The 15115-nt window shown below is 38.4% G+C and overlaps 4 protein-coding genes across 5 annotated transcripts; 1 reads left to right on the top strand and 3 right to left on the bottom strand.

The window, feature by feature from the left end:
• Window positions 1-435: 435 nt before the first annotated feature.
• On the bottom strand, window positions 436-2481 carry LOC135941138 (GILT-like protein 1). Its single transcript, XM_065486430.1, has 6 exons — window positions 2202-2481; window positions 1672-1854; window positions 1448-1621; window positions 1249-1395; window positions 1132-1194; window positions 436-1078 (listed from the first exon to the last, which is right to left on the bottom strand). Exons 1-6 carry the CDS (start codon window positions 2313-2315, stop codon window positions 1025-1027), a joined length of 735 nt encoding a protein of 244 aa, XP_065342502.1. The 5' UTR covers window positions 2316-2481; the 3' UTR covers window positions 436-1024.
• A 142-nt stretch (window positions 2482-2623) lies between these two features.
• Window positions 2624-5112, top strand: LOC135941136 (START domain-containing protein 10-like). Of its 2 annotated transcripts, none has more exons than XM_065486427.1 (5): window positions 2624-3013; window positions 3113-3363; window positions 3423-3570; window positions 3628-3780; window positions 3835-5112. In XM_065486427.1, the coding sequence occupies exons 2-5, from the start codon at window positions 3208-3210 to the stop codon at window positions 4353-4355; spliced, it is 978 nt and encodes a 325-aa protein (XP_065342499.1). In that variant the 5' UTR covers window positions 2624-3013; window positions 3113-3207; the 3' UTR covers window positions 4356-5112. The 2 variants fall into 2 exon arrangements, with proteins under 2 accessions (XP_065342499.1, XP_065342498.1); XM_065486426.1 differs by having other exon boundaries at window positions 2624-3017.
• osi (orsai) lies at window positions 5099-5849 on the bottom strand. Its single transcript, XM_065486433.1, has 2 exons — window positions 5609-5849; window positions 5099-5491 (listed from the first exon to the last, which is right to left on the bottom strand). The coding sequence occupies exons 1-2, from the start codon at window positions 5645-5647 to the stop codon at window positions 5231-5233; spliced, it is 300 nt and encodes a 99-aa protein (XP_065342505.1). The 5' UTR covers window positions 5648-5849; the 3' UTR covers window positions 5099-5230.
• A 183-nt stretch (window positions 5850-6032) lies between these two features.
• Window positions 6033-14291, bottom strand: Acsf2 (Acyl-CoA synthetase family member 2). Its single transcript, XM_065486425.1, has 13 exons — window positions 14072-14291; window positions 13670-13721; window positions 9159-9269; window positions 8953-9081; window positions 8683-8903; window positions 8509-8626; window positions 8353-8448; window positions 8064-8215; window positions 7837-8008; window positions 7517-7773; window positions 7311-7452; window positions 6347-6457; window positions 6033-6288 (listed from the first exon to the last, which is right to left on the bottom strand). The coding sequence occupies exons 1-13, from the start codon at window positions 14158-14160 to the stop codon at window positions 6163-6165; spliced, it is 1776 nt and encodes a 591-aa protein (XP_065342497.1). The 5' UTR covers window positions 14161-14291; the 3' UTR covers window positions 6033-6162.
• Window positions 14292-15115: the final 824 nt, after the last annotated feature.

Here is a 15115-nt window from a genome sequence, read left to right as displayed (position 1 = left end):
TGCCTCATTGTAGAGTAAAGGACTGTACTACTAACGAAAGAACAGCCTACAGATTACCACAATTCAGAGGTGTACGTATCTATATTAATCATTAATCATCTTTATTACAGCCATATCGAATATAAAAGACTGTATGTAAGTGTTTTATCTGTTTTATATTATAAAAATTTGATGAGAATGATGCGTTGAAGAGGAAGTCGCGTTCATCTGACGCAAGCTTAACAGAGAGGATATCAAGCAAGAAAATTGTGAAGTTGGATTTGAAAATCTTTTTGACCCAGCTGGGCTACAAACTTTAAAGTAAAATCCTTTAGCACAGAAAAGTATGTAGTTAAATGAACGATATATTTTTGTAACAAAGCATGACATGAACTTTATTACGACATATGACGCACGGATTCACTATAGAACTGTTAACAAAAAGTGCCTAACAAATCAGTTTCAATATTTTGGTTTATTTGTATGGAAAAAGGCAGTAATGAACAAATTTAAGGAAAGAATTATCTTTGAAACTATCTAAACATCCTTCGCTAACAAAAATTAAAAACAAATTAACCATGCAAAAAAATTGACCGTGAAAATATTAATGCTAATTAAATTTTTATAAAAATAGAAAATGGGTACAAAGTTTATGTTTCAGACAGTGCAAGTTCCCAATAATTTGTCTTACATTCAATTTTAAGATACCTCATCATTTTTCTACAGTTGTATATAAAATTTGACACATATAAGTATGTTGTAGATAAATATAGTACAATCCATCATAAAAATTGGTAGTAACAATCATCAATTGATGAAAATTATATAACAAAGATACAGTTGGCAATACACTTGGAATGCAATGGTCATTTTGATTACAAGCAGAAATGGGCAACAAATATAACATTTGATTAAGTTATCTGTCCAATAAATAAACAACAAAACGTCAAGCAATGGCTCTCTTCACAGCCTGCTAAAAGATTTAACCAAAGCTCAAATATCTAACACTCATAAAGTCTCATAATATATGAAACATGTTCCCGACTCAGAGGGGATGGAACGCCACTGTTGATATTCCCTTGCAGGACTCAGGAACAACCTGCAAAAATTAAAAACGAACTCTTGCGCAGAAAAAAAAATATTGTTTCAAACCTGGAACCTAGTGCACAACTCTTCAAACAATCTCTTAAGTAGTGAAGCTTGATTGCTCAAACGCTATAGATTGCGACAGTTGAGATATGCATAAGCTTCACATTAATTTAGTTATACCTCATTTACAGCAATCGTGGGAATGAAGGTGACAGGTGGATTTAAAGAATGAGTTGCTTCGCCCATTTTGGCGAGCAATAGTTTTCCTTCGCTCCCTCTCGAGCAAGCGACAATCGGATCCCAGTCAATATTTAATGACCTCGCACACTAAAGAGAAACTAATAAACATTAATTCACGCTGAATGAAATTGTATCAAACCTTTTTGCCAGCATCTTCAGGGTCTAAATTGTCACTAATCATACAGGTGGCATATCGCACCAGGGTGAGCTGGTCCCGGACGTGTTTTGTAGCGCAAGCATGGACCTTATTGCCTTCGCATTCCAATGGACCATGCTGGCAAGTGAATTCGACTGAATCCCCATGAGATACAGTCTGTTCAAATTCGGTATTTAAAATGCGAGGATAATTTAGAGAAATACTACCGAAGCCTTCCCATATGGTACCAAAATGATTTTGAAAATATCAGGGGCTCTTTCCAAAGTTGGAAGCAGCTGGTTGATGAAAAAACCTCTTGAGTCTGGACACAAAGTTTCGTAGAACACAGCAACGGCAACTTTTTCTTTGGAGGAAGACGTCGAAGAACTAGTGTCGATTTTAGATCCAACCTGTAAAGATGGTCGAAATACATTTTTAGTGCGCATGAATAAAGAGCGAAAATATATTAAAATAATTCCCCGTGAACAGAGCCAGTGTGTTATTATTTATTTGGTGTTTACTCTCACTTAAAAATACAATTATTCGTATCACATAATATGACTTGTTCTCTTCCAGTAATGTACAAGTCACGCAGGAAGCATGCACGAGATGACGTGTAATTTTAGGAATGATTTTAAAATAATAAATAATGTATAACTATGTACGACATAAATATTGAACTCGTGTCCATTTCCGTTCGGTCGGGCTCCATTCAATGAGAGCAACAAAAAGAGTTTAGAAAAAATATTGGGTTCACCTCTCGTTCTAAAATTGTAAGATCCATCGCTGGTTGGCGAGGTGCTAGGCTAAGCAGTCTCCAGATAATCAAAATAGAAACCCCGACCAGAATCAGCTTGTATCGTAGGTTCATGTTGAATGGACGACAAAATGAATAGATTAAAATAGAGTGGGATAAAAGATTTGATTTTGCTCAATCTTTTAAGTCAAGTGGCCATTTTCGGGTATCAAGATCAAAGGTGCCTATCGCGTAAAATGAGAATTAAATACATTTGGTTACTCGGTGAGGCTAAAAATCTTAATATTATTATAAAGTCTTAAGAAATGGGCGTGGTTGTCACGTTGCTGATACTTTTAGATTATTTATACCGGTTACAAACATCGGTTGATTTAATCGATTTAATGAATTTTTCAGAAATTTGCTCTCTTTATGTGGGCATAACTATATTAATGTGTTTTTAAGTTTTCTTTTTTATAAGTTATCTCCAAGTTGAATACTCGAGAGTTAAAATATTTATTTGGACCACATTTAACTTTCTAAAACCGGTATGTAATGTCATTCGACCTGTTACTAACACGCCACGCCCTTTCCATTCCCACCACATTACTTATTCCTGCACCTCGTCTTATTTAAAAAAGAAACACATAAATAATACATAGCATTCTTGCAAACTTAGCGTTTGTGTTGCTAATATTTTTTAAGCAAGTTAGTGAAAATACTATATAAACATCGACCAAGAAGAAACAAGAAATCTCGCAATGCACTAGCGAATTTAGCTGTCCATCTCAGGTCATCTTTCTTCTGAAGTCTTAAATGATAATGTGATATTTGTAGGTAACTAAAAACAATCTTCCGATTTTTCAAGCAATAACCTACACAAGAAAAATAAAAAAAAAATACATTTTCAACGCTATTTTTTTCAATTGCAGCCAACACCTCTGCGCAATGCCACATCTCGGCTATCTCGCTGCACCTCTTTGTTGATAACAACCAAAACAAGTTATCTCACAAAAGAGCAAGAATTATGGAACTGGGATTGATCAAAATTGCTGAGGATAGTGATTTCCAACACTTCAGGCGGATCATTGACAACCACGATGATTGGGAGCTCAATTACGCTCGTGATGACACAAAGGTTTGGACCAAGTGTGTACCTGGCATTGATTTTAAAATGGTCAAGGTGTGTACATACAATAATTGCAGTTTAACTAATTTCACAACCAATTCCACCTTTGATAGCTGGTGACAGTTTTTGATGACGTTTCCCCTAACGTGATGTACGACGTGCTGCACGATCCTGAGTACAGGAGAGTTTGGGACAAGCACATGATTGAGGCTCACGACATTGGTTACCTGAATCCCAACAATGACATTGGCTACTACGCAAGTATGTAATTGAAACGTATTTTGCCGATACTTGTACTGAAAAATAAATCTATTTCAGTGTCCTGTCCTGTTCCTTTGAAAAACAGGGACTTCGTCTTGCAGAGATCTTGGCTGGACATGGGCACAGAGCAGATAATCATGAACCATTCTGTCAATCACAAGGACTACAGCGAAAAACCCAACTATGTCCGTGGCATATCTTATATTACTGGTGAGTGCAATTAAGTAAACTACTTCTAAAAAAACTAAAACATTTGACTCACAGGCTACTTAATTAGGCCCAAAGGCAACTCTGGTTGTTTTGTTGGCTACGCCTCTCAAACAGACCCCAAGGGAACTCTGCCTTCGTGGATGGTGAACAAAGTGACCACAATTTTCGCGCCAAAGGTACTCAAAGTGTTGCAGAAAGCGTCACAAGGATACCCTACCTGGAAGGCAAACAACAATCCCGCCTTCAAGCCGTGGTTTTTTCCTGAACAAATTACAGTTCCACGGATCACGGCCGAGGATTGCGGTGCAGTGGTAAGAAAGGCAGCAGCAACTGCACTCGAACCGGTGCCTAAATCCATAAATGATCAGCAACAAAGTCTTTCAAATCAAAATAGCTCCAAAGACGCAGACTCGAGCAGCACTGATGAGCCCATGCCCTTTTCCTGTGTGCCTGGCATTAGGTTTAGCTTTAAATTTTTCACAAAGAGCCGCAGGAAATCAAAAAAGTTGGATGAGGCCGCCAATGCTTGTAAACCGGCTAGTGACGCGAAGGGCAAGCAGAAAAAGGGCAAATAACGAATGCTGTTTCTGCGACAACGATGCGGTATATTATATACTATATTAAAGTAATATTAGTATTTACACAAGCTATAAACACCTTATATACACGATAATTTACCATTCAAAAATAGGACTGTAGGGAATCACGCTTGTAATATTTATGAGCTTAAAAGTAAACACTGAATTTATAAAAAAAAACTAATGCAGACTTCCAGCACTTTCTCTAGTCATAAATCTCACAAAATATAAATAATGCATTTCCAAGTATTTAGTAATTTGCCAGGTTTATTGAACGCGCAGGTTACAAATGAGGTAAAAACTTAAGCTCAATGATTTATGTGAAGGATTGGTTTCCTCCTGAATTTTCAGGCGGAATCAAACCACTCTTTGAGTGAGATAGTCATGTCTTGTCAAGCTTATCATTTATGTGGATTATGCTGCACTTTTTGCACATAATTTGAATATTTCATATTTCTTGCTGTCTTTATATTGTTTTGAGGCTGCCATTCCAAGCCATTTTTGGTAATATTATAAATAATTTTATGAACTGTACAAATACTTAGATCCAGCGATCCCATTACACTGTTGCTGACCTTTTAAAGTAGCTGCCTAACTGGCCAGTCATGTAGCAAAAATTTATACATGAATTTTTACATAACTAATTAGAAAACAGACTGGATAAGTAGGCAACTTCTTTGAAAGAGTCATCATCGACTTACTATTTTAAGCGGGTGAATAAATTAAATAATTAAAGAAACTATAGAGCAAAATATCTTATTTTATTTCATTACTCGTTAAATATCATATCAACAGCAATAAATCGTCAGTTCTATATAATGGCATAAACTCAAAAGAGTTGCGTATTCAATTTCGGACAACTATAGCTATAGTTAAGTAGCCGCGTCTGGACCTTGTCCAGGAGCTTGCACAGCCTTGTCCTTGTTGGACTCCGAGTAGTACCTGTTCTTCATTGTGCGATACTTCCTTAGCATGTAGAGCGCTTCAATTTCTTTGACCACAAAGTCTCCGCGGGCGATCATGATCCTAATCTTATCTGGGTCCGTCTCGTCTCTGTTCTTGAGGAACGCGTTTTTCAACCTCCGACGAAAGTATTCAAAGCCTTGAGGATAGTCCTTGCCTAGGTGCAGCAACTGTCAAGAGGGAAAATCAAGGAGATTAATGCATGGCACGAATTTGATTCAAATTACAATTTCAGGAGATTAAATTTGCTTAACTATTTATTAGTATTTTGTTAGTGTTGAGCTTACCGTTTTGTACAGGTTTATCACTTCTGTCCTGAGTGACATTTTGTGCTCTCATTTATTTCTGGGTCGTCTAAGTATGAGTTCAATAATATTGGCTAACAATAAGTGGATTTTGCTTGGCAGGAGCAAACCAGACCAACAAAACATCACTCAGTCCACACACCAGCTGAACCTTTTGTAGAATCAGTCATGCCAACCTCATCTATTCTTAACTTCAGCATTAATCGAATTTATCAGTGAAAAGCCTATGCCACAAGATGACTAAATTAATAATAAGGGAATTTACATTTTTTTTCAAAATTAATTTTACAAGAAAAGGATATTAATTAATTCTGTTAACACTACTTTAGAGACAATTTCGTTCGAAGACTGCAGACTTAATTTTCTCTTCTAAGGGATTTAAACAGACATTCATGTAATGCTAAACTCCTTTGAAATTTATCAAATATTTAATTTGAAACCTTAATTTTGTGTACAAATAAGATAGTAAGCATATATGCATATAGGCTGATTAATACGTTCAGACTAAGAGTTAAAGTGTTGTTTCAAAATTTAAGTTATGGTGATTTTTTTACAATTTCTTCAAGCACGCCTTTGAGATGGAACTTTTGTATTTTGCCGGTTGCAGTTTTGGGGTAGTCTTCAACAACAATCACGTGCATCGGGATTTTATATTTAGCGATCTGAAAGAAAACATAAAAAATTAAGAAATATAGCCTATTCTAAAATAAACTAGTTAACCTTCCCCTCGCAAAATTGTCTTGCTGCACTGATGTCCAGGCTTTTTTTGTCAGCAACTCTGACAGCGGCGCAAACAACCTCACCCAACCTTTCGTCAGGAATTCCTACCACCTGCTCTCATACAAAAATAATTTCATTTAGTGCACACCATTTTAACTGGGAGTACTGATTAATCCTTGCGAATGCATAAATATTGACATGCAATATAATATTTATTTAGGTCTATAGCCGTCTTACGCGTCAAACTTTCTTTCAGCTATCGCAGCTAGCCCCTGCAAATTCAAAATTTATGCAATCTGTCTGACAGTCGTGCCACACGGGTTACATTTACATACCCCTGCTCCTGCAGGACTAATAATAGTAGCAGAGGGGAGGATATAAGGCTTGCTATGTCAGAGCCAGTCAGAGCAAGTTTGAACAAAATATTGTGCTGTCTTTCTCTTCTATATGAGTGGAAATTACAAGAGACACAAACATAAGTCACTGAATCAGTCGTGTGAGCAAGATTTGTGTCCCTTATGTTTGCGACAGTTTCCACAGCAAACTTCAATCGTTAATAGTGTGCTATGCCATATGCGTTTAGTGCCAATATTTGTGCACATCACTAAACTTGTCACTTTTAATAATACTGCACAGCAGTATGAAGGATGTTGCATGAAATCAACAGCGCTGAATATAAACGTGTCTTTTTAAATTCCTATCATTACATATATTTTTTATGAGCGTAAATTAATTTTTTACTAACACGGTTCACTCTGGACGATGTAAATCGCGTATCATAAACGAAAGTCAATATAAGATGTGCAAATCGCTGGCAAGATAGAATTCCTTGAAACAAATGAATTTTTTCGAGAATGATTTTGCATTTAATATTAAAACAATTAGTTTTAAGATGATGGATATGTGGCTCAACAATATTTACAATTCGTTTAAAAATTTATAAAATGAATTGATTTCTCTGTACCTGTGCCTCGATTATATCAGGGTGGGTTTGCAAAACGTCCTCAACCTCACCAGGGTATATGTTTTCACCGCCCCTGATTATTAAATCCTTAATCCTGCCGACAACTCTACCGAAACCGCAACTGTCAATCACGAATTGGTCGCTACAAGAGTAAAATAAATTGAACAGGTCGATTAATAAATCTGCGGTTGCGAAGTTTTTATTACCCAGTCCTGAGCCACCCATCGTGTCTCAGAGTGGCTCTGGTAGCACTTTCATCCTCATAATACCCTAGCATATTTCCGTAGCCCCTGACCCACAGCTCGCCAGGCGCCCCAAACGGCACCATGTTTCCTTCAGGGTCGACAACCTTCGCCTCCCAGTGATCGCTTAGCTTGCCTACGGAAACGTTGAAAGTGTCCTCAGGGTCGGACGGTGAAGACTGGAAGTTGACGGGACTGCATTCTGTCATTCCGTAGCATGTCTAGTATTGAAGTTAAAGGTGATCAATTTAATGCTCATAAAAATACTCATGCAATTTTCGTACGCAAACGAATGCGGCCAAATTGGTCTTGATTCGGCGCTGGATTTCCGCTGGGCAGAAAGCGCCAGCGGTTACTGCGATTTTCACATTTAATTCCGATTTTTGCACGGAATTCATGCTGATAGCGTTCAGCAGGTCGATGTGCATCGTGGGGGTGCCGTACACGATTGTGCAGCTGCGTGAGAAAATTCAGATCAGACACAAACATCTAAAGCATTTTCCTGGTATACTTTTCTTGCTGGAGCGCTTTCAAAGTTTCTTTTCCGTTGGACATAGGCGCGGGCAAGACGAGTTTTATTCCATGGCTGAGTGCTACCAGCGTGCCGATTACGCAGCCAAAAGCGTGAAACAGGGGATTTGGCATGCATATCGAGTTTTCCTCCTGAGAAAAACGTGTTTTTGAATCGCTGTATATATTTACAGAATTTTTTATATAGCTACAGTTCATATAGGTCTATAAATGTGACGCATGTATTTTTTTTCGACCAACAAAAATTTGTAAGACAAAATTACACTCACCTTGTCATTTAATTCGAATCGTTCCCCGATGTACCAACTGTTATTTACAATATTGTGATGGCTCAAAACAGCCGCTTTTGGGAGCCCAGTTGTGCCCTATAGAACATTAAATCTAAATAAGCTTTCGGTTGTACAATTTAAATTAAAACTTTTTACTGATGTAAACTGCACATTGCACGGGTCATCAGGTTGAATGCTCTCCTCTATTTTTAAAACAATCTTTCTCGCATTTTCCAAATCTTCTTTCACCAAATCGTCGAAACGAACAGATATTCTTTATGTTGCAAAAGAATATTTAACAAAAATGCGTATTTTCATGATTAGATTTACTTAGGTGGTTCAGGTCCAACTGCTATGATACTTTTCAAGTGCTCTAAGTGCCAAGAACGCACCAGGCCGTCGCCCGTCTTCTCCAAATCGGGCAGCACTTGCATCAGGGTGTCGTGCATGCTTTTGTTGCGAATCTTTTCCCCATAGACCAACCCTCTCGCCTGCACTTTTCTCAAGCATTCTCGCAGCTCCTTTGCCTCGTACAGCGGGTTTATGGTTACCTTTCGTGACTGTTGATTTTTTTAATGAACAAAAAATTCACAGCTTTACCAGCATGAGGCCGGCCTTGGCCGCGGCCATCTGCGTGAGGTACCACTCCTCGCAGTTGGGCGCCCAGACGCCGAGCCGGTCGCCGGGCCGAAGACCCAAACGCACAAACCCCGCGGCCAGCTGATCGGCCTGGAAGAGTAATGTATGGTTCGCAACGGGGTCAGACATTTCTAGCTATGTTAATCGCGAGCATTAATGAGCGTGACCTTGTCGCGGACTTGTCGAAAGGTCAACTTGGCGCTCTGGTGACATGTCACCAGTGCAGTCTTGTCCGACCACTTCTCCGCAGCGTTGTCCACAAGCCGTCCGACCGTCAGCCCCAGCGAGCAGAGGGGTAACCGCGGTCACTTTTCGGTCACCTGACAAAAGTTGAGCAAAGTGTGGTTTTGCAATGAAGGCATGATCCTGATTCATGTTTCATTGGAATTTTTTTGAAATTTGGCTTGGATCGTGCAAATTTTGAGTGCTCAGTCTCGGGCACCAAATGGGCACCTTTCGGTTACCCGGAGCGGGCAGGGGGTCACTTGCGGTCACCTAACAAAATTAAAACTAAGGGTGATTTTGCATTTCAGGCATGATCCTTTATCATGTTTCATTAAATTTTTGTCGAAATTTTGCTTGGATCCCCGAAATTGCCAGTGCCCAGTCTTGGGCACCCATCGGGCACCTTTCGGATACTCGGAGTGGGCAGGCGGTTAACTATGGTCACTTGCGGTCACCTGAAAAAATTAAACTAGGGGCGGTTTTGCATTTCAGGCATGACCTTGAACCTGGCTTGGTTGGAATTTTTTATATTTGGCTGGGATCACCTAAAATTGCCAGTGCCCAGTCGTGGGCAGCCATCGGGCAGCTTTCGGGTAACTCGGATAGGATAACTGCATATGCGGTGTGACCGGTTCATGAACTGTTTTCGTAAAATTTTGGGCACAGAAAAAATATTATTGTGGTTATTGTAGGATTGAATAATAAATTTTTATGCATTTTAATATGATTGCTAAAAAGGGGCAACTTTTGGTTACCCAATGGTTAACCGATGCGCGGGCACCATTTTACTTTACTCGTTTTACCCTCAAATTTTGTCAGATTTTCGTCACCACAAGTTTTAACTTATTTTGGAAAATATTTTTGTAAAAGTAGTTAAAGTGAAGAAATAAATAAAAAAATTTATAACCAAAATGGGTTACCCAATGGTTAACCAATGGGCAACCTGAGAACCACCGTAAATTCTTGAGTTCGTGTTTCGTAAAAAATTATTTTTTAAAAATTTATTTGGTTATAACACTAATTAGCATTTCAAACTCTAAAATTATTAACTCGTTTTGAGCAATTATTATTATTTTAGCTCAGCATTATCGCGCGCGCGTTTCTTTGTTACACTCGTCGGCCGCGCTTGTGGCGCCACTGTCGGCAGTAGCACCAGCTGCGGCTGCCTCATGCTCAGTGACTGAAAACAAGCATGATGGTTGAGACGCGCTGGATTGCATCATCATTTTTAGCCGAGATTTTCGCCGTGTTTTCGGTTGCTTTCGACAAATAGACAACATCAACGGGTTCTTGGATGGATTGTCGATGTTCCTGATGTTCCGAAAGGTAAGGGTATGCATTGAATTTACATTAGATTTGCGTACGGCGCGGCGGTGTACAAAAATACGCGCGCGTAGACACATACTGGCATCAAAATATTCGTTTTAAATTGCTTTAAAATCATCCTTGTGTCATCAGGCTAGCACCGCGTCCCGCCCTGATTGATTATTTTGATGTCCTCTGGCTCTGGTTGGGAATAGCGGATGACAAGCCTGGACAAGTTAACAAAACTCCGGCCGCAGTATCCGCAGGTATGCAGTTGAATTCCCGGCGATATTATTGAGTAGATAATTAATACTTTGTATTTTATTTTGCAGGGTTTGTCTGCTGTTTTGTTTGCGTTTTCGGCTGACGTGAAATGGATGGGACCATATGGACCCCAAAGATGTAAAGCAACGGCCATGTTTGACAGGATAAGTAGTGCTGGACGCTGGACATGAGTAGGGATATTGAGTGCTTTTCTTTGTATGTTTTATGGCGTTTTTTGTGTGTTGAAATCTTTAAAATTAATATTAACAAGGCTCTAATTTTCTGCTCAAACACGTAAATTCACTTAACAAATGTTCGCAACAACTGAATTGAATTCCGATAACTATTTTTTGATTTTGTGTTTGCGGCATATTTTTATTTAAGGTTTGCATTCTCTAGATGAATATTTCTAGATTTCCTTGACAACTAATTGTAGACACAACTAATTTTTAAATTAATTTCTCTGATAGTGATATCATAAGTTCAAAAATATCAATTGCAAAAGCCTTAAATGTTTCAATAATAACAATAGATGGTGCCACTGGTATACTTCTGATTTTAATTCCCTCTCATTGTGTTTTTTTTTTATTAAATACTGCTGCTGTGCCTTCTGGACTTATATAATTAATTTTAATGTGCTCAAAACCAAAATCAGTTACGCCAATCACCCTAGAAACATCAGCACATTGAAAACAAATGTAATTACACTTCGACCATGATTGGCTTAACTGTTTTTGGTTTCCAGCACATCAGATATAATTATTTAAAGGGTTGAATGTTGAATGTACAGCAGCAGGACCATGTCCTCTATCTCAGTGAAATCTTATTAAAATCAAAAGAATGCCAATTAATGGCAGCCAAGGGGGAATTCCCAACTGCAGGTAAACTCGTACAATTATTATAATCATCCAATATTATTTGTTCTGTTACTGCATCACCTCAAAAATTAATATGTTGTTATGGTTTTAAACGTTTTAACTATTAAGTCTTATTAATTTGTAAGTGTGCAGTTCTCCGCAGTCTATTTTTTTGGTGTTGAAAAATTGTTGTTTGCACTTAATAATTTATTTTTTTAATTGTAACTGCTTATTCTGTTATTGAAAGGTGGAATGTAACTTAACTGCATCAGGTATAACCTTCGAATTTTCACTGCCAAACCTAGTTTTCAATTGTGAACGACTTTTAATTCGCAGGTCAAAGGTCATGGTCACCTTTCTTGTTTGAAAATTCAATATTAAGGGATGATAGCCCTCAGATTTTTTGGGGTTAGCCCGTGAAAATCTGCACAAGCACACCAAGTTTTAGAAGTACCAAAAATGTTTGCTGTAATTTGAAAATGAAAGTTGAAATACGGCTCGATGCCGCTCGATCGAGCATGCCCGTTAGTCGGCGAGTTCGTCTATCATTTGTCAATAATATTTTAATCCGTTCCATTTGCTTAGGCACAACAAGAGGACCAAGGATTGACATAGTAAGGTCAAAATTGACCTTCAGGGTCTGAACCTGATGAGACCCTGAGATAATAATTTCGAAAATGTCCAATTTCATCAAGAATGGTGTCTTTTTATAGGTTTTGGCCTCTGTACAGCTCAAAAATACAGCCTAAACCGCCGAATAACAATCCTGAAACCAATTCTTGAAATAATTGTGGAAGCCATTAATCCTGACGATATGTTTAAAAGTGTTAAAATTTGAAATCGGCAGTTTTGACTTTATATTTGAGCTGCAGAGCGTTGATAACCTATGGAAAGACACCAAGTTCGATCAAATTGGATATTTATAAAAAATATATCTCAGGGTCACGTCAGGTACAGACCCTGAAGGTCGGTATCGACCTTAGTATGTCTACCCTGGGCCCTCTTGATGTGTCCAACCATCAAACCAAATGGAATGGGTAAAAATATTATCGACGAATGATGGGCGAACTCGCCGACTAAAGGCCGTGCTCGATCGAGTGGCATCGAGCCGGATTTTAATTTTCAAATTCAAATTACAGCAAAACTACTGTTGCACCTTTGAAACTTGGTGAGCTTGTGTAGAATTTCAAGGGCTACATTTCAGCCCTGAACCCCAAAAAGATCTAAGGGTTGTACGATCCCTTTATTTTGAATTTTTGAGTAAAGGTTGCAAAAGGTGACCTTGACCTTTGCCCTGCGAATTTTTTGTAGGTTGATAAGTTGTTCATGGTGGAAAACTAGGATAGACATTGAAAATTTCAAGGTGATAACTTAACCCAGTAAAGAGTTACAGTCCACCCTTCATTCACATTATTTGATTTTCGGGGATTTTTAAAAATATGAATCTTCAAATTTGATGTAACAAATGTATTATTTAATTGTAATTTAATTGTTGTATGAATATCATCCAATAAAAGTGCTGCCCATCTAGCTGCCCACTGAAGGTAACCGCAGGCGGGCACCAAATGGTTACCTTTTGGCTACCTCTTTCCTCGGGCTGTCATTTTGCGCTATACTCAAATTTAACTTTTTTAAAGGACAGAGTCAATTGACCTGCCACCAGTGCCACCTGACAGCCCTAGATAAAAGGTGGCCAAAAGGTAACCATTGGCTGCCCACTGGTGGTAACCTCAGCCGGGCACCCGATGGTTAGCTTTTGGTCAACGAATATTCTCGGCCTCTTATTTATTACGCTCCCTGAATTCAGGTATACTTTTAACGTACATAAAAGGTGATTCTATGAAAGGTCATTTAATGGGTGCCCATTTGGTGCCCGAATTCTGGGCATGACCACTCGCGGGTGCCCGAAGGGTTGGACATGCGGTATAACCAATGGGTGCCCATCTGGGTGCCCACGGGGGGTAGCCGGGTGACCGAACGCGGGCACCCAATGGGCACCTTTTGGTTGACTTTTTTCTCGGTGGGAGTGAGGTCAGTGGCGTTCGTCCAGCGCAGTGCAGGTAACTTGTAGACTTGTGTCTGCAAAAGATTTGTATTTAGCTAATACTTGCTCGTAATTTTATTGGGGGCAGTGAAAATTCGCCTGTTGACACTGCACATGGCTACTCTGCTGAAACACTTGTGCGCGTCCCAAAAATTACATCGCGTATGAATTGATGCAATATGAACTGATATGAACCAAGCAGTTCTGTTGTCACATGATTTCGCGCTGATGTCTTTTGAAAATCAATTGTTCAAGTCCGCAGGATTAATAAGATAGTATAAAATCACTATAACTATATATATATATATATATATATATATATATATATATATATATATATATATATATATGAGTGAAGCAGATTGATCAGTATTGACTTGCTTACCTTCGGACAATCGTCGCTTTCGCACTAATTCTTCGAGGCACTATTTTCAAAGTCGCACTAAGAGCTGCAGATGTGTAAACTACAGACATGGTTGCGACCAAATATTTTTGTTACTATTTTTTATGATAGAGGCGATATAGCCACAGTGGTTGATTTCCCTTAAAATTATTTGGAAATTGATAGCTCAAGAGAGCTCGAGAGCTGCAGAGCTTAGTTCTTAAGCGCGCGCGCTCTCAACCGGGCACAGCACAGCCAGTTTAATACTGTCATTGTCATTACTGTCATTCTCTGCGCTTTCACGCCAGCAGCCAGTTCCACCTCCCTATACGCGTTATGTGTAAAGCAATAAATAAGCCCCTTCTCCTTAGGTGCGGTCACATTGGTAGCCTCGAAAACACTTCTTATCTTTGCTATATTTAAAGAGTTGACTTGTTGAAACATAGAACATTGCTCTGGCCTGAACCATTTTAAATAGATATTATATATTCCATTAAAATTACCACGGATGACACCTAAAAAATTCTCGTTATTGATAATGAAGAAATTATCAGACTTGTCCTCGTTGGTTGAAGTTAAGATTTTAATTTTTCTCCACGTGTTCCGGCTCCAACTGGCGCCCTATTCACGAGATTATACATTTCTATTAATAAAACAAAGTCTTAAAAAATCTCAATTTTAACCAACGAGAGCAAGTCTACCATCAATGCCATCCTTAGTTCCTTGAATGAAAATTTCAAATCTTTTTCTTGGTTTGCTGGCTTTTAGTACTGTATTATGTCATTGATATGTACTCCAAAACAGTAGGGTATTTGTTATATAAGATTTTTTGCAGTGTATTAAAATTTTTGTCAATGATTAAATTTTTTTATTTACCATTACGTTTTAAATAATCATCATTAATTAGAACCTAGGCGAGGCATGAATAATATTTTTTGATAGAATGCAACAGAGGTAACTGCTGAAAACTAAAATTTTTCATTGTTCTTGGATATGATGGCAAACAATAAAATTAATTTCGCGAATATAGGGCGTCAAATAAAAATA

The sequence above is a fragment of the Cloeon dipterum genome, chromosome 3 (genome assembly GCF_949628265.1).
Source record: "Cloeon dipterum chromosome 3, ieCloDipt1.1, whole genome shotgun sequence".
Classification (NCBI taxonomy): domain Eukaryota; kingdom Metazoa; phylum Arthropoda; class Insecta; order Ephemeroptera; family Baetidae; genus Cloeon; species Cloeon dipterum.
The sequence above is the reverse complement of the archived record's forward strand: the minus strand, read 5'-3'. Positions and strand labels throughout refer to the sequence as shown.